This window comes from Hibiscus syriacus, unplaced genomic scaffold (assembly GCF_006381635.1).
Source record: "Hibiscus syriacus cultivar Baekdansim isolate YM2019G1 unplaced genomic scaffold, ASM638163v2 tig00000477_pilon, whole genome shotgun sequence".
NCBI classification, from domain to species: Eukaryota; Viridiplantae; Streptophyta; class Magnoliopsida; order Malvales; family Malvaceae; genus Hibiscus; species Hibiscus syriacus.
The window spans coordinates 5,381,864-5,400,810 of record NW_024061790.1 but is presented as its reverse complement, the minus strand read 5'-3'; the positions used below and the strand labels follow the sequence as shown (position 1 = coordinate 5,400,810).

Here is an 18,947-nt window from a genome sequence, read left to right as displayed (position 1 = left end):
TGTGTTGTTTTTCATGAAAACTATACGTATTATGATATTATTTTCAAATAGTTTTCAAAATCTTGCCCATTAGGATTCGTTTAGAGAATCTCTTGAATTATTGTGGACTCAATTGAGTTTTGAGATTGATTATATTGCATACATGTTTTTCAAATTGCAGGTTACCTATCACATTCCATTCCTTAAACCATGTCTAATCCAAAACGACCTAGGTCCTCTTCGAGTCGTTCTAACCGACCTCCTAATCCTATTCCTCCTCAACCTCCAAATCTAAATGATCCCAATATGACCATTCTAAACTCCTGTTTTAATATGCCTGGTCGTCATAGAGAAGAACTCTACCATAGGTACATGGATTCCTTCCGAACATACAAAATCTGGGAAGAACATATTTCCTCTGTTCAAGCCATTGTAGATATCAACTTTGAATACCTACCAACTCTTAAGTCTTGGAAGTTTGATAAACTTTTTCACCTTAAACCAATTGTCTATCATCAGTTAGTCCGCATTTTATACTCCAATGCGGTTTGTGTTCAAAATGCACGTCAAAGTGGTACCATGGGAATTAGGTCCTATCTTTTAGGACAATACATTTATATTGATTCTGAAACGATTGCTACTCACTTTGGGCTAGATGACAATGGTTTATATAATGAGAAAGAGACTGCGGCATATCCCGATCTTCCCAATGCTAGTGTTAGTACTTTACGGTCTCATCACGATCATTCCTTCATTTGATGATCTCTTGGTGGTTTAGACCATCCGGAGGTAGGTACTCTACTCTTCGTGTCAGAGATTTATGGTGGATACATTGTATCCATCATAACAGAAAAATAAATTTGCCACAAATCATTTTTAGTGAACTAGTAAATACCATAAATGTAGTCTCATCCAAACATGTTGAAACTTTAGTTTCTGGGTGTCTACTTAGTAATATTTTTATTAAACTCAGTTTTAGAGTTTCTCTTAACAATCCTATCCCTCTTCAAAACCAAATCAATCTCACTTCTTTGAAGAAAGATGATTGGAAACAAGACGAGGAAACTGGTCAATGGGTTTTTCGACCCAATAAGCAAACTCCAGGAGCTAGTTCTTTACAAGTTCCTTCTGGACCTAGCTCTTCTCATGATCCACCTTCTCCGGTACTGCCTACTGACGATGATCCTGAGCTTCAATTGCTAATGTAAGATATTGACGATCATGTACCAGACGATGAGCCTACTCCGGAACCAGCACAGCAAGAGGAACAAATGCCTCCATATTTTTGTTCATTTATGGAGTCATTTGATCTGAGGTTGCCTCCATGGAATCTCAACTGACTGAGTTTCAACGGGAGATGCATGAACGTGTGAATGCTCTCAATCTTGAAGTACGAGCACATTATCCTCCTCCTTCCGATCCTCCAATGGAGTAGATCTTTACTTGCCATGCTTTCTTGGATTTAGAACTTGGATTGATAAACATTTTGATGTTCTTTGGTTGTTTGATTTTGGATGATTATATGTTTGGACTTATGTTTTGGATGCTTGGATATTTGAACTTAATGCATATTTAGTGTTTCTGAATTTTTTTGTATCTTAATTGTTGCATCATTTAGCATATGACCAATTCTTACCATTTCACATTTTTTATTATGAATATTGAATTATGCAACTAATGGCTAACCTTTCTCTTGATTGTGATCTTAGCAGCTTAAGCTTTAAATTTCTAAATATCAATTGGCTAATTTTTCAAAACCTTGTTTAAAAATGATTTAGAGACTTTTTGATTTAACAAAAAGGGGGAGAAGTGTTAAAGTAAGGGGGAGTAATTTCAAAACTTGATTTCAAAATTTATTAGAAAATATTAAAATTACTAAAATGTTTTGTCATATCAAAAAGGGGGAGATTGTTGAAAACATTTTGATGTTTCGATATAACAAATTAAGTTAAATGAATTTTAAGATTTTACAAAAGATTTTCTAAAGTATATTCGATATATTTATTCGAATATCAAAATATTACTCCAAGTCTTTCAAAGTTCAATTTCAATCCTTACTAAAGTGTAAAGTTGTGTTTTAATCTTAAAATATTTTTGAAACAATATTCACAAATTATTTCGAACCAAAAACGAGCCAAAAATTCAATTTTCAAAAAGATGTACCGATGCACTAGTCCATGCATCGATGCACTCTCAATTAACTTGAATTTCGAATGTATTTAGTGTACCGATGCACTCTCTATGCATCGATGCACTCTTGAACAAATGGAAACATCGAAAGCATTCAATGCACCGATGCACAAGTCATGCATCGATGCATTAAGGCTATTTTAACACACCGAATGTATTTTATGCATCGATGCACCCTCAATGTACCGATGCACTAAGTCTTCCAACGGTCAAAATATTTAAATTTTACACATAGTGTACCAATGCACTAGCCCTATGCATCGATGCACCATACGCTCCAACCTATTTTATTAATTATTTTCACACTTAAACGGCTCTATTGACTCAACTAATCATCCCCAACGTTCATAATCAATTGAAGGAGTATTTAAGCAAGCTTAGAAGCCATTGATCAATAACAAGAAACAACAATCAACAAGAATCAAGAATCAAGAGAAAATCAAATAGAAAGCATCAAACCTCAAGTTTGAGCATTTTCAAGCCTATTTCATTCAATATTCATTTTTGCTTTCAAGAACACTTATTGTGCTCAATTGTATTATTCTTGAGCGTTCTTTCTTTGTTATATAATTGTGCAAGCATCTTGCCTTGTGAGGATTTTCTTGTAAGTTTTCAAAATTTGTATTGTTCTCTTTGGGAGAGAGTGTTCTCAAGAATTTGGGGTATAATTCTTGAGGGATTTGTAAGGTTACTCTTTGTACTCAAAAGAAAGACAAATTAGTGAATTTGTGGAAAATCCTTAGTTTGGATAGCTAAGGTAGTGGATGTAGACGTTGGTTGAGAAAATCGAACCACTCTAAATCGCTGTGCAAATATTTTTAATTTTCTGCAAAAGCTTCCACCAAAATTTTTATTGTCAATTCACCCCCTCTTGGCATATTCCGTCAATCGATTAACTCAACAAAATGTAAGACCCACCTCTGTTATTTTGCAACTAGCCGACCGCTCCCATGTTCATCCCAAGGGGTGAGTTGAGTATGTCATTATAAGGGTGGACAAATATGTGTTCCCAGTATACTTCCTTATACTTAATTGCAAGGATGATGCCACGATACTCATAATTTTGGGGATATCCTTCCTAGATACTTTGTATATTCTTATTGATTGTGAGAAGGGTGATCCCACCATGAGAGTGGCCGACCAATGTGTGGTCGTGAATATCTTCCGTACTCTCAAGTATGTGGATGAGTCTGAAGAATTTCAGAGCATTCTAGAAGCGGACTTAGTGATAGAAGGAAAAGATGATCAATTTTCCATAACAATTTCATTCAGCTGAAAAATTATGAGAGGCATATTGAAGAGGAAAGTGTCGAGAAGCCCAATGACTTTTCTTTAGAGTTGCAGCAGGCTAGCTTACTCATAGCTAGCCTAGGTACATGCTTGAATCTCTTGACTCTTATGAGTTTGTTCCTTCTAAGCCCTCATTACAGCATGCACCTACCCTAGAACTAAATAATTTACCACAATATCTTAAATATGCTTACTTGGGTAGTGATGAAACTTTACATGTTATTATCTTCTCTATTCTTACTCCTAACCAAGAATGTAGTTTGCTAAACATTTTGTCATAGCATAAAAATGTTAGGAAGGACTATGAAAGATTTGAAGGGGATAAGTCCCACTATTCTCATGCACAGTATTCTGCTGGAAAAATGACATTTCAATTTTAATTGAGCGATAAAGAACACTAAACCCAATCATGAAGAAGGTGGTGATAAAAGAAATCATCAAATGACTTGATGTTGGAGTGATTTACCCCATATCTAATAGTTCATGGGTGAGTCTTTTCTAATGCGTTCCCAAGAAATGAGGCACGACCGCAGTGAGCAATTAAGACAATGATTTATTGCCAACGCACACCGTCACCAGATAAAGGATATGCACGGACTACCGCAAGCTAAACAAGGATACCAAGAAAGATAATTTTCCTCTACCCTTCATCGGTCAAATGTTAGATTGATTGGCAGGCAATGCATTCTATTGATTTTTAGATGGATATTCTGGGTAAAATCAAATTGCCATCACACCAGAGGACCAAGAGAAAACAATTTTCACGTATCCCTATGGCACTTATGCTTTCAGGAAGATACATTTTTGGACTCTGTAATGCCCCAGTAACTTTTCAATGTTGCATGCAGGTTATCTTCTCTGACATGATTGAGGATTATCTAGAAATCTTTATGGATTATTTCTCTATTTCTGGAGATGACTTTGAGAAATGCCTAGGCAATCTGACAAAGGTACTCAAGCGATATGAGGAGGCCGACCTCGTGTTGAATTGAGAAAAATGTCACCTCATGGTGACCGAAGGCATTATGCTCGGCCATAAGATCTCTCATAAGGGCATTAAAGTGGATAAATCCAAAATCGAGGTGATTGAGAAGCTACCATCACCAACATCTATAAAGGGAATTAGAAGCTTCCTTGGATATGTTGGGTTCTATAGAAGATTCATCAAGGACTTCTCCACAATATCTAATCCCTTATGCACCATGCTTTCAACAAAATAACCCCTTCGTGTTTGATAAATTTTATGATGGCGCGTTCATTGAGCTGAAAAAAAGACTTATCTCTGCACCCTTTATGGTTCCCCTCGATTGGACGTCACCATTTGAGATAATATGTGATGCGAATGATTCTGTCGTGGGAGTTGTGCTTGGGCAACATCGAGGTAAACTTTTCCTTATTATATATTATGTTAGTCATACCTTGAATGAAGAACAATTGAACTGTACTACCACTGAGAAGGAATTACTTGCCGTAGAATTTGTATTTGACAAGTTTAGGTCATGCTTGATAGGCATCAGAGTTATTGTTCACACTGATCACTCAGCTATAAAATACTTACTGAACAAGAAGGATGCCAAGCCTAGACTCATTAGATAGATACTGCTATTGCAAGAATTTATATTGGAGGTGATAGATATAAAAAGTACAGAGAACCAGGTTGCATACCATCTCTCTAGGCTAGAGAACATTTTAAAATGCCATGAAAATTTAGATATTCAAGAAGAATTCCCTGATGAGAAAATTTTATATGCCACAATAATTCTGTGGTACACTGACATAGTCAATTTTCTTGTTAGTTGTATTTTGCCTTATGAATTGAATAGCCAGGGCAGGAAGAAGTTCAAACATAATGACAAGTTTTATTTTTGGGATGAGCCATATTTATTCAAACAATGCGCAGACCAAATGATTTGACATTGTGTCCCTAAGGAGAAACATAAAGACATTCTACACCATTGTCACACGGCCCCTTGTGGAGGCCATTTTGGAGGAGCGAGTATCGTTACTAAGGTCCTTCAATCAGGCTTTTATTGGTCTTCACTGTTCAATGATGCTCATGAGTTTTGCAAAGCATGTGATAGATGTCAACGCATTGGGAACATTTCCAAACAACATGAAATGCCATTTCAAAACATTCTGGAGATCGAGCTCTTTGAAGTGTGGGGCATTGATTTCATGAGGCCATTCTCATCTTATTTTGGATACTTGTATATCTTGCTTACTGTGGACTATGTTTCCAAGTGGGTTGAGACGATTACAACACCAAAAAATGACTCTAAGATCGTGCTCAAGTTCATTCACAATAACCTCTTTACATGATTTAGAGCACCTAGAGCCATCGTTAGTAATGAAGGCACTCATTTTGATAACAAGATGATTGCCAAGGCATTGCAAAGATATGGAGTGCGATACAAAATTGCCACAGCATATCATTCATAAATAAATGGGCAAGCTGAAGTGTCCAACTGTGAGATTAAGCAAATCTTGAAGAAGGTAGTGAATCCTATGAGGAAGGATTGGTTCCCAAAGCTTGATGAAGTACTTTGAGCTTATAGAACGACATTCCAAATGCCCTTGGGCATGTCACCTTTCAAGATGGTGCATGGGAAAGCATGCCACCTACCTATGGAGTTAGAGCATAAGGCATATTGGGCTATCAAGAAGCTTAATTTTGATGCACAACTAGTTGAGGCGTAAATATTACTAGACCTTAATGAAATAGAAGAGTTTAGAGAACAAGAATATGAAAATGACAAGCTTTACAAGGAGAAGACCAAAAAGTGGCATGATTGAATGATTTTGCCAAATAATTTACATGTTGGCCAGCAGCTGCTCCTCTACAACTCAAGGTTGAAGCTCTTTCCCAACAAACTAAAGAACGATGGTCAGGATCCTTTGAAGTGAACCATGTTTACCCTCATGTCACTGTTGATATAAAGAATATAGATGATGGGACCACCTTCAAAGTCAATGGTCAACGTTTAAAAATTTACAAAGGATCCCCGCCCTTGTGTGACAAATCAACGCTCTTCTTGCAAAATGTTTGAGTCTGCATGTGAAGTATTTTGAAGATGCCACGACATTTTGGATTTACTTTTGTGCATAAATAACACATGAAGTTATTTTATTCTACTATATATTTAGTTATTTTTCATCTAAGTGATTTATTTTTTAATTTTTTGGGACCTAAGTAGATGGCATGTGAGGAAATAACTTCTAAGGACAAAACAAGGATAAACCATAGCTTTTTGGAGTGGGGTGCAAAAAGACAAAATAGGAGGAAAATTCTTTTACTTTTAACTTTTTGAATTTTTTTCTTTTTTGGGGTTTACTTTTGCATTAATTATTTTGTCCTTTTCTTCAAAATAAACCCATCTACCCGTTACATGACCTCCATCTCCCATTTTATTTTTATCTTTTTATTTTACCTTCTATCTCCTTAACTTCATCTTCTCTCTTTCTTCCCTCCTTCAACTGCATGCCATAACTATAAAAAGTTCAAGCCTTTTACTATTTTCTTTCATTTAACAAACAAAAGATGGTGAGCTCACGGCCTCAAAGTTCGACTCCTCATTCTCTACCTTAGTTTATCGACAAAGCGGTGCATGAACAATTTCAATGGCTTAAATATCATCAAGTTTTCTTTGAGAAAGGCTTTCTCTTCTCCGATGATGAAGATAATTGCCTTGGAGGATATGTCATGGACATTGTCAACCAACTCAAGTGGCACAAATTTTCTAGGCATCCAGGGAGTGTGAATGCATCTTTTGTAAAAAGAGTTCTATGCCAATATTGTCGATCCTAACCAATATTCCATGGTGGTTCGAGGTATTCCCATTCACTTTACTCCTTCGGCTATTAATCAATATTTTAAATTGCATGACATTGTTGATAGCCACACAATGTTCGAAAATGAGGCCGATAACGATACCCATTATGGCATTTTAGAGGACATATTCTTTTCAAACACCACGTGGCATGGGCAGTAAGCAAGTAGGTGATTGGTGGATTACGAAAGGTTGAATCCAAGAGCTAAGTCATGGAACCATTTTTTGAAGCAAAAGCTCCTCCCCGCTGCCTATAACACTATTGTCTCACTGCTGAATATGATTTTGCTACACTTAACTTTGGTTGGGCACTCCATTGATGTCAGGAAGATCATTATGAAGCAAGTTCATGCTTGTTTAAAGTAACCCGCAAGTGCCCTGGTATTTCTAAATCCCATCACGGTATTTTGCCATAAAATAAAGGTTGTTGAGAACCAACTTGACGAATTATTGCCAGGGCTGTCGAGTAATACAAAGGCTAAGCTGTCTATGTTGCTTGGGTTCAAAGAGAACTACGGCAAGGAGAAAGAATGGGGCACCTCCCAAGCTGATGCAAACCAAAGTGCCATGGCAAAAATAGTTGTTCTTAAAAAAGTGGCCAAGTGGGCCCAGGACCAAGTGGTGATTTTGGCTAGCAACCTGACGGCCTTTTTTACCTTTTTCAAGCGAAGGGGCGAGGTCATGGCAACAGCCTTCATGAATCTCCTTCCTCATGTCGCTCTTGATCTCCCAATCTTCCCTGATACACTATTGCCAACATCTGTGAATGCCATTGAATCGATAAATGCTAAGCAGCCATATAATGAGGATGAGCCAGAATATGCTTATCCAATACACACGGTGCCCATAATCGAGAGATGAGAGACTGGGCCCTAACCATCAACACTGATAGAAACACCGTAACTATCGCAACCACATGATGTTGCACAATTGGTAATGTCACATCAATCCCCCCTGCGCAGGAGTCGACGTCGTCTGAAGAAGGCATCAGAACATAAGGAGCCTCAGTTTACCCCAATCTCTGAAGGCCTTTGGACCCCATACTACACCACCATCAGACTCCAACCACTCCAGCCCCATACCATTATACAAGCACTCGCATCGCATAACCGACACAACACGACCACCATAAATTGTTAAGGTACCTTGCATTGCATAGCATGTAGTCTAGTTTTAACTTAGTTTTTATTTAGCATTGAGGATAATGTTTCTCTCAAGTTTGGGGGAGGTAGGGTTCTTAATAAGTCATTGCATGATAGTATTAGTAGAATGAATATACCATGACATTAGAAAGTGTTCGAGTTAGTTTGGAATAAATTAATGATGTCTGATGATGACGAACTCTTTATGGCTATAATTGAATGTGTATGACTATTGAGAATGATAGAACCAACTCTAAGACTTGCTTCTTTGTAACTTTTTGATACACGATTGTATGTTTTCTATGCTTAAGAAACTTAGAAAATTTTTATTAGAGAACTCTTGCATGTCTTGGCATAAAACTTTGATAATGACCTTGAATAATGAAAACCCCATATATTCCTGAAAAAACTGATGATGAAAAAATGAAATTACGAATAAATGCTTCGTCATAACTGTAGAGGGACACTCCTCTATGTCATGTCATGCATGGATACTGCATTTAAACAAATGGCAGCCATGAGATATGAATGAATAAAAGTAGTCACGGTATGACTCTGCCCAATAGGCTAGGAAATGGAGTGCTTGTTCCACCTCATTGTCAAGTCTAGAATGGTAGGTGTGATTAACTGACACCCCTCGTAGCATTTTAAAAAAACATTATGGGAGTAAACTTGTATTTAAGAGACTAAAAAATGTTGTGGAAAAAGAAGAGATCTTGCTTATAAATTTTCTAGATTTGTTAAGCATGTACTATATAGAATCACGCACACACACAATGGATTTTTCCATAAAGAACAATACTTGATTTCTCAAACTAGTCTAGTGTGTTGAAGCCAACTGTTATAAGGGTTGAGATTCTATCCAATATGATTATCTTGAACCTGAACTTTGCCATGGTCTTTTTATTTTGCTTACTACTATCCATTGCTTGAGGACAAGTAATAGCTTAAGTTTTAGGGTGTAATAACTCATAAAAAGGCTATATTTAGGGCCTTTTAACTTAGGTTATTGATTGTCTAAAAGCTCATATAGGATCATATAGATGTATTTAGGAGCATATAGTTGCATATGGTGGATGTATATTTTGATGTGGCATTTTATTTTGAAAATGATGTTTCGTTATAGGGAAGGTGTTTTTTATGAAGTGAAGGATTTGGGAGTAAAGATGCGTGGAGAGAATTGTCGTGAAAAATTGGGAATGTTGAGCAGAATGTGAATGCATCGGTAACTCATATGACATTTCTAGAGTAGAAAAGGCAAAAGAAGATATTTTTTTATAAAAAGCTAATTGTCCTTGTCTGCACGTACTCTCAGCTACCAGCCACCTAGGAGGAGACTACTGCCACCTTTGTACCACCCCTTACATGAAGGGAATGAACATTAGGATATCATAGGAATTTTGACATAAAATCCCTAGGTTTATTCCTTACTATAAATAGGAAATGAGGTCACCAAATTCTAGGTACTTGATTTTAGACCTTTTGAGCTTAAAATTCTTGAGCAAAGAGATGAGAGGTGGTTGGAAGAAAAATCTCCCACCTTTTTCCTTTTCTTCACCTTTGTTGTGGTATTCCTCCATTAGCAAGCTTGAGGGAGTGGCGAGCTAGGCATTCGAGATGAGCTAGCAAGCTAGGGCAGTTCGTGGTGACCGAGGGGAGCTCTGGCAACGCACGTCGAAGGCTTCTTCTCCATCCCTTTGTTGTTTTTCTTTATCAATTATCATATTTTGGTTGTATGGAACATATGAATTTCATGTTTTTTTCAATTGAATATTTAAACCCCAGCATGAACTAACTTTATTTGGTGGGAGTTCATTATGGATGCTTAAGTTTTTCTTTAATAGATGGTTGTTCTTTTTCTATGATTTTATTTGTTTTGCTTATGGTACTTAATGACTTAAGGTGTTAGGAGCTATGAGAGTATCAATTCCTTAGGAAACTACTTAGTGTTCGAAAGAAACTATTAGTGTTCGAAAGAAACTATGTAACCCATCTTTACTCTTCGAGAGAAACTAAGGAGGATTAACATAAGCAATGGGTTTTAAATAGTAATTAGACCTAATATACCCTTAGACATAAGGCTAGGATTTTAATCGACTAAAAGGAGTAGTGCTCTATCGAGAGGTTAGATGCTAGTGCTAACACTGAGTGGTATTGTCGTGACATATTATGTTGATTTGAACTGATGAGATCCCTACACATGAAAATGCCAAGAGGTATTGCCATGGAATTCTCAACATGTCGAGTCCCTTGACTGGAGATAGCATAGGTCACCTTTAGTAAACTCTGTAAGGCAAGTAAGGCATAGATGTAAGACCATCCTGAGAAGATAGACTTAATTTTACTAAGTGACTCCTATCATTCATTCCCATAGTGGCTTGTTATGCGAGGATTATCAAGTCATTTTATTCAAACTCAGTGTTTACATTTTGTTTTGCCTTTACATTTTCATTTGATTTCACTACACACAATTTATTTTGCCACGGCATCTTCATTTCCTACCAAATCACACTATCATTCTATCCCCACTAACTATACTTAGATAGAGTGGTTCTTTGCTTTGATTGAACTTATAAATTTCCTCCAATCCTCGTGGAGACGATACTCACTCATCACTTTATCACTTATTCGATTGTGTATACTTACATATACTTCGCGTCCATATTTAGTACTCATAAATCACAGACAAGTATGTTTATTTATTTTCAAAGAAATAAAAAAAAAGTGTAGCAATTAACACATAGTTACACCAGTTTAGTATGTAATCTTACAATCCTGCCAAACAAACTAAACAAGATAATACAACATTCCCAGTAATGTATTAAGTAATGCAACATTTCGGTAATCTTATTCTCAAAGGTAATCTTACATTCTGTGAACCAAACGATCCCTAATGGTAAGCAGATCTAGTGAATTTGAGAAATCCTTAGTGTGAATATTAAGGTAGTTGATGTAGACTTGGTTTAGAATTCGAACCACTCTAAATCATTGTGCTAAATTTTATATCTTTCGTTTACTTCCACACCAATTTGCAATCTTTTACTCCAATTATTTGAATCTTGAACTTGGTTCAAGGCTTATTTGAGGAAATAATCTTGGGTTTAAGTTAATTTAAAATATTTTTCATATTTTAGTGAATTATACATTTTATAATTGGTCTTTATAAGATATGTTATTAAAGATATTGTTGAATCAATATTTGATTTTGATATAACATTAACTATTAAATTATTTATATTGTTAAAATTTGCATTTTATGATATCATGAAAATTTATCATAAAATGTTTTCAAGTGATTTTTAATTGTGAAAAATAGTCTAAGATATTTTTGATTCATCATATCATTTTCAAAGCTAAAAAATATTCAATTTTATAAAAAAAAATTACTCATCAGTCTCGAAATTAGTGGCTAGTATCAATACCAACATTCTAGAATACAATATTGGTATCGATACCAAAATGTTGATCTTGATACCAGTATATAAGTATCAATACTCACTAGACGATGTTGATATCGAATGATCCAATTGTATTATATTTTTGAAAGTTTGGATGCTTGGTCTCGATACCCATTTCTCAATATCGATACCAAAGTTGTAAGTAAGCATTTAATGCTCTAGATTAATGCTTCCAACGGCTTCAAACGACTAGAAGTACATTAGAGGACATAAAAGGGATCAATATTCAATTGAAGACTAACGAGAAATAATATTGAAAGATTATACCAACATCAAAAGAGTTTTAGAGCTTATTTTTAACATATTCTTTGTAACACACTTGCTGAGCTCATTGTCTATTTTGTTCAAGTGTGATTTGGGTTAGAGTTAAATTGTGCAAACATATTTACCTTGTGAAGTTTTTTCTTTGTTTGCTTCATTTGTAATTGCTCTTTAGGAGAGTGTGTAAATCAAGATTTTGGGGCATAAACCTTGAAGTGTTTGTAAGGTTACACCTTGTCCTTAATAGGACATTTGGTTTGCAGAAAAAAAATCATTACCAAGGGAAATAATCCTTTCCAGAATTACATATCCACGTTTGGTTTAAGAGCATTCCCTACAGTAGTAATTTTTGAGTGTTTTCTCATGAATACTATTCCTCTCCCTCTCTTAGGTATTTAACAATTTCTATCAACTTGGACAAAAATATCCCTAAAACAAAAGAAATATTTGAAAGGCATCCTTCTTGTTATTCCTTAAATCATATGTTATCAACAACAGAGGACTTTGCCATGTGAGATATAGCAAACTTTATTAGGTACTTGTATTCCTCTTTTGCTATGCGACTATTGAAATGATGTAAAAATTAATGCTTATTAGGATTAAAAGAATATATGATATATTTACCCTTTTATTTTACTCATTTATCTTTTAAAATTTATAAAATAAAAATATATAAAATAACACACACTTACACCATGTCAGTGTGTACATCTCTCAATATCTTGGTACCTAACTAAAAATAAACACATTATTATATTGTGTAATTATGTTTATGTATTTTCAAAGAAATAAAAAAATGTAGCAATTAATATACTTACATCGGTTTAGTATGTACATCTCTCAATATTTTAGTACCTAGAAATAAACACATAATTATATCAGTGCAAGTATGTTTCTATAATTTCAAAGAATTAAAAAAAATAAAAAAATATGAGTTAAAAAAGAAAATATGTCTCAAGAAAATTTTGGTAAAACATACATTTTTCTAATTTTATATTTTTCAACCAAACAATGTAATCTTACATTCCTGCCAAACAAACTAAACAAGATAATACAACATTCCCAATAATGTATTAAGTAATGCAACATTTCGGTAATCTTATTCTCAATTGTAATCTTACATTATGTGAACCAAATGATCCCTAAAGGTAAGAAAATCTAGTGGATTTGAGAAATCCTTAGTGTGAATACTAAGGTGGTGTAACATCCCAAACACCAGGTTAGTGACCAAATTGTAAAATTTTAGAATTTAATGACTAAAGTAGATAAATTGAAAAGTTCAGGGACTTATATGGAATATTTTGTATATGACTGAATAGCAAAGAAGGATGATTAGAAGGGAAAAATGGTCATTTGACCAATAAATGAATTAAAAATGGATTATGGTGAGGATATATACACATGGAGAATTAAAGGAAATGGGGAAAAGAAAGATTTCAACATAATATTTACAATCTTCTTCCTCTTTCAGCCGTGAGCTACCATAAGCAAAGGTGAGTTTCTTGTTAGCTGATTTTGAATTGAATTTAAGTTTAGTTTATGTTCCTTAATGATACTTAAGCTTAAGGAAAGCTTAAGTTGTCTTAAAATCAAAAGATGAAAGAGATATGAAGGATTAATGATGAGAGGTTTATAAGTGAAATCTTGGGAGAAAGTTAGTAAGTTAAGTTTGAAACTAAAATTGACTTATCATCAGCTAAATTAAGAAGTATGAAGTGTTAGAATTGAAATTATAACATGTTGGAAAATTGGTAGGATTCTTGATTTCAAGATATAGGATGAGATTTGGAAGATAAAGGTGTGTTATATGAATATAAAGTGATTTGAGTATGTGTATTTGAGTTTAAGGGTATGAAAGGGATTTAGAAATGAAGGGTTTAAGCTGATATTGGTAAATTTTGAGTTTAAAAAGTGACTTCTAGGTTAGTAGTATAAAGTGTTGCTTCATCCGGTACCGATACTTCAAAGGTAAATAAGTGATAATTAGGGTGTGGGTATCGATACTGGTTGAACAATATCGATACCATAAGCCAAAATTTGATAAGTTATTCAAGGGGTATCGATACCTAAGGGGTAGTATCAATACCAAGGGTATCGATACCATAAGGCTAGTATCGGTACCATTTTGAAATAAGGATTAAAGAATCGAAAAAGGGTATCTATACCCAGGCTTGGTATCGATACCACAGCTAGAGAAGTATCGGTACCATACATAGGGTATCGATACTACTCAAAGTGGAAAACTGAATCAAGCCTTTCTTTTAGCTTGAGTTATTAAGGATCGAATTATGATACTTAGAATTTTGATATGCATATCAAATGTATGATTGTGTAGATATCGAGCATAAGCAAGTTCCGGAACGACCAAAGTGTTAGGATCGATTAAGAAGTATAAAGTCATAGAAGTTGATTGGGATTAAGTGATGCTAAGGTGAGTGCATGCTATAGCATAAATGTAGTTTTATGGAAATAAGACTTGTGATAAGTCTATTTACTATATTTAAATTTCATGGTTCAATAGTTATGAACATGCATATATTATGATCATTATAAGACATGCATAAGTGTTATATGTTTATATGTTTTGATATATGTTATATGATCCATGTGAACATAATCAAATAACATAAGTTATATGACATGATATAGATGATTATATGTCCATGTGATACATGATATGTGATAAGATATATGTGATTAAGAGAGAAAATTATATGAGTACATGAATTAGTGATTATATGGATATATTGAACCTATAATATTCAAGCCCGTGTTATGTGATATGAGAGCTATAGGTATAGTTGGCATGCCAAGAGTAGAGGGTTATATGAGGACCTTCGGGACATATACAAGGTTCTTTGGGACATACATGAGGTCCTACAGGACAAATTTTATATGCCACTCAGTAGACCCTTATACGAGTTGTGGTGATAGCATATGTGCACAACCTCAATGTACTCGTATACCTTAAGTTCTCAATAATGTACATGGGCACATAAAAGATATAAAAAGAGTTTACATTATTATAAGATATCATGTTATTATTTTTATTGATGGAACATATGTGACATGATTAAATAGTGATATGATAATGGTGATTGCATATGGAATGATTGTATTGCATGTTCATACTTTAGGAAATACATTATTTTATTACATGTCTCACTAAGTCAATGACTTAGCGTGTAAGTGTTTCACACGTAGGTACTGAGAAGCAAGAGGATTAGACTTAGGATCTGCGGAACATCATACCTCCACTCGAAGATAAGATCAGAATTAATTTACACAGTATGTATTTTGTTGTAATAAATATGTTGGCATGTAAACAAAGTTGTGAATTACGTATCTCTGATCGGTTTTGTAATGTTTTGAACATACTTATGTAAATTAGTTACATTTATTTTAATGAAAGTTTAAATTTTCATGATTTTTATAAGTGTAAAGGTTTTTTGGAAAATCAATGTGACACCTCAGATTCGTATCTGGGTAGGGTACGGGTTGGGGGTGTTACAGGTAATGGATGTAGACTTGGTTTAAAATTCAAACCATTCTAAATCATTGTGCTAAATTCTATATCTTTCGTTTGCTTGCACACTAATCGAAAGAATTAACAGATATGTTTAAAAAATAATATAATATGTTAAAGATATGTTAAAAAATAAAATAAATAACATTTTGTATTTCAATTAACTCATTCAATTAATTTTAAAATATTTTTATAATTATAGATATATCACTAATTGGTCAACTAATTTAGATCAAATATTGTAAAGTCTATTACGATAACAATCCTCTCAATTAAGGATTTAAAAATATTTGAAGTAAACGAATTTCGATCAGACAAGATTGATTGAAAAAAGATTTTGGGGTGACTGTTAAAAAAATGAGAGTCGATTGGAGATCTAATTTAAGGGAGATATGCCCTAACCTGCCTCATATACAATTTAAAAAGGTACAATTAAAATACTAAATTTACTAAATACTATTATATTTATGAAAATATTATTATATATATTATTTAAGTTTAGAGTCGAGGCAACAAAAAAATTTAACTTGTCTCACTTTTTTTTCCATCCCTACTCTTAATCTAGTTTACTCCATTTATAATATTAAAATTTAAATATTTAATTTTATTTAATATCCCATCTTATTAAATATATTTAAATTAGTGTTCATAAAAAATATGTAATGAAAGTTGAACTTAAAACTTTAAAATTTCTATAATCTTGCCATTGAATTAAGAGGCAATTTGAATTGTATAAAGCTTTTGATATAATATTTAAATTGTCTTTTAAACTTTTAAATTAAAATAATTATACTTAAATACATTTAAATTTATAATTTTCTAAAATATACTGAGTTGAATCTAAAAACATTTAGCATTCAAACATAAGGAATGATCAAAATTCTATTAGCCAGTGATTGTTCCCAGAGAGAAGATGCTTTTGTCGTGCATTAATTACCAAATAAACATCTCAAACCATTGACCTTGCTTTCATTATTTAATTAATTAAATAAAGATTGTGTCACCATCTCCCACACCTCATCACATTAATGGTGACTTCGAGATACAAATTCAATGCTTTTGACAAATCCAATAAAACTGGAAACCCTATGCTTCTTCTATAAACAGGGCCAAACCCCCTTTCATTGTTAATTGTACACACAACAAAAACACCTGCAATACTTAGCAAAGCAACTCATCTCTTTTCGATGGCGATTCCAGTGATTGATTTCTCTAAGCTCAATGGACAAGACAGGGCCCGGACACTTGCTCAGATTGCCCATGCATGCCAGGAATGGGGCTTTTTTCAAGTACCCTTTTCTTATCTTCTTAATATCGATCGTAAATATTCTCGTATATGATATTACAAGATACTATGTGTTCATAATTTTTTTACATTTATTGATGATGTATATAAACCCTGCAAATGTAATTGTTAGAATCCAGTTATGTATTTTTGTATTGAAGTTCAAACTTAAGTCTGAGTAACATGATGAACAATGATATTATAAGTTTTGGTGTATGTTAAATATGTGGATGTTTGTTGCAGGTGATGAACCATGGGATTGGTGAGGAACTCCTGGAGAGGGTGAAGAGAGTTTCATCAGAGTTCTATAAGTTGGAAAGGGAAGAGAATTTCAACAACTCAGAGGTGGTGAATTTATTCAAAGAAACTGGTGATGAAAAGCTGGAGAATGTGGATTGGGAAGATGTTATAACTTTGGCAGATGATAATCAATGGCCATTCAAGACACCAGGATTCCAGTAAGTCAATATTCATTCAAATGGTAGTATGCATGCATGTATGTATGCATGCATGTATGTATGCATGCATGTATGTATGCATGCATGTATGTATGTGCGTTATGATGTTGATGTTGATGTTGATGACAGGGAAACCATGAAGGAATATAGATGTGAGTTGAAGAAACTGGCTGTAAAAATCATGGAAGTAATGGATGACAACTTAGGGTTACCAAAGGGATACATCAAGAAAGCTTTCAACGGTGGAGAAAGCGAAAGCAACGCCTTCTTTGGCACCAAGGTGAGCCACTACCCGCCGTGTCCGAACCCAGAGAAGGTAACCGGTCTCCGAGCTCACACCGACGCCGGTGGCGTCATCTTACTCTTCCAAGACGACGAAGTAAGCGGCCTTCAAGTACTTAAAGACGGGGAATGGATCTATGTTCAGCCGTTGAAGAACACGATCGTCATCAACACCGGTGACCAAATCGAGGTCCTTAGCAACGGGCGGTACAAGAGTGCATGGCACCGCGTGTTGAGCACCGTGGAAGGCAACAGGCTGTCGATTGCTTCGTTTTATAACCCTTCACTGGAAGCCACGATTGCTCCAGCAACACAACTAGTGAAGGGGACGAAGGAAGAAATGGATCAAACGTATCCCAAGTTTGTTTTCGGTGATTATATGTCTGTTTATGTGCAGCAAAAGTTCCTCCCTAAAGAACCCAGGTTCCAAGCTGTAAGGACCGTGTAAGAAGATCTAAAATAAAAACCTTTAAATTTCAGTATGTTTCTGGGTTAATTGAGAGCCCTTTCTTTGCCTGGAAAAGGAAGTAATTGAGAGCTCAAGAATACTGCACTGTTTGCTTGTTTTTGTTGTTTTTTTATGTTTGGGGAGTGATAATATGTATCGTAATAATGTAAAATCCTTTTAATTTTACATATATTTAGAGTTGTTGAATAAATAAAAATAAATTATTAAAATTAATTCATTATTTTCTTAGTGAATATCTACTTATTTTTTATAGTTAATCCAAATCAATTATTTTCATTAATTTAACATTTTAAATATATGTAAAACAAAGAGATTGTATAATCGGATCTTATTCTTATATATAAATAATTTTCACTTAATTATTCTGCATCCGATCAACTTTCCACTCCCCAAAGATTATTGTATTTACCAAAACTGAATTCTTTGATGCTCAAGAACGGTTAATCGTACTATTTAATTTAAACGGTCGGTTAATCGTTATAACGGTTACGATATTTTTTTAACTGTAACCTAACAATTAGGAAAAGGTTAACATTTATTAATGGTTAATTTACAAGTTAACCTATTACAATTATTTTTTAAAAAATAATGCAATATAAATGTTCTAAAGTTTCATAATTCATACTATAAAAAAGTGTAGCACTGAACACGTACTTATATTGGTATAAGTATGTACATCTCCAAAATAATATAGTACTTAATACATACTTACATCAGTGTAATTATGTACATTTCCCAATATTATTATAAATTTAATTTATTAATGGTTAACACGGTTAA

General features: G+C 34.1%; 1 protein-coding gene across 1 annotated transcript; it reads left to right on the top strand.

Annotated features, from left to right (window-relative positions):
- The first annotated feature begins 16,808 nt into the window (after positions 1 to 16,808).
- Positions 16,809 to 18,199, top strand: LOC120206587 (1-aminocyclopropane-1-carboxylate oxidase 5-like). The gene is made up of 3 exons (XM_039206197.1): positions 16,809 to 16,962; positions 17,202 to 17,416; positions 17,546 to 18,199. The coding sequence occupies exons 1-3, from the start codon at positions 16,861 to 16,863 to the stop codon at positions 18,144 to 18,146; spliced, it is 918 nt and encodes a 305-aa protein (XP_039062128.1). The 5' UTR covers positions 16,809 to 16,860; the 3' UTR covers positions 18,147 to 18,199.
- The last annotated feature ends 748 nt before the right edge of the window (positions 18,200 to 18,947 follow it).

What these genes read in the sequence shown, in the direction of transcription:
- LOC120206587 (XM_039206197.1), top strand. Translation starts at nt 16,861, where the DNA reads ATGGCGATTCCAGTGATTGATTTCTCTAAGCTCAATGGACAAGACAGG. An exon ending in AGGAATGGGGCTTTTTTCAA is followed by an intron (nt 16,963 to 17,201) that starts GTACCCTTTTCT and finishes TGTTTGTTGCAG; the next exon opens with GTGATGAACCATGGGATTGG. An exon ending in TTCAAGACACCAGGATTCCA is followed by an intron (nt 17,417 to 17,545) that starts GTAAGTCAATAT and finishes TGTTGATGACAG; the next exon opens with GGAAACCATGAAGGAATATA.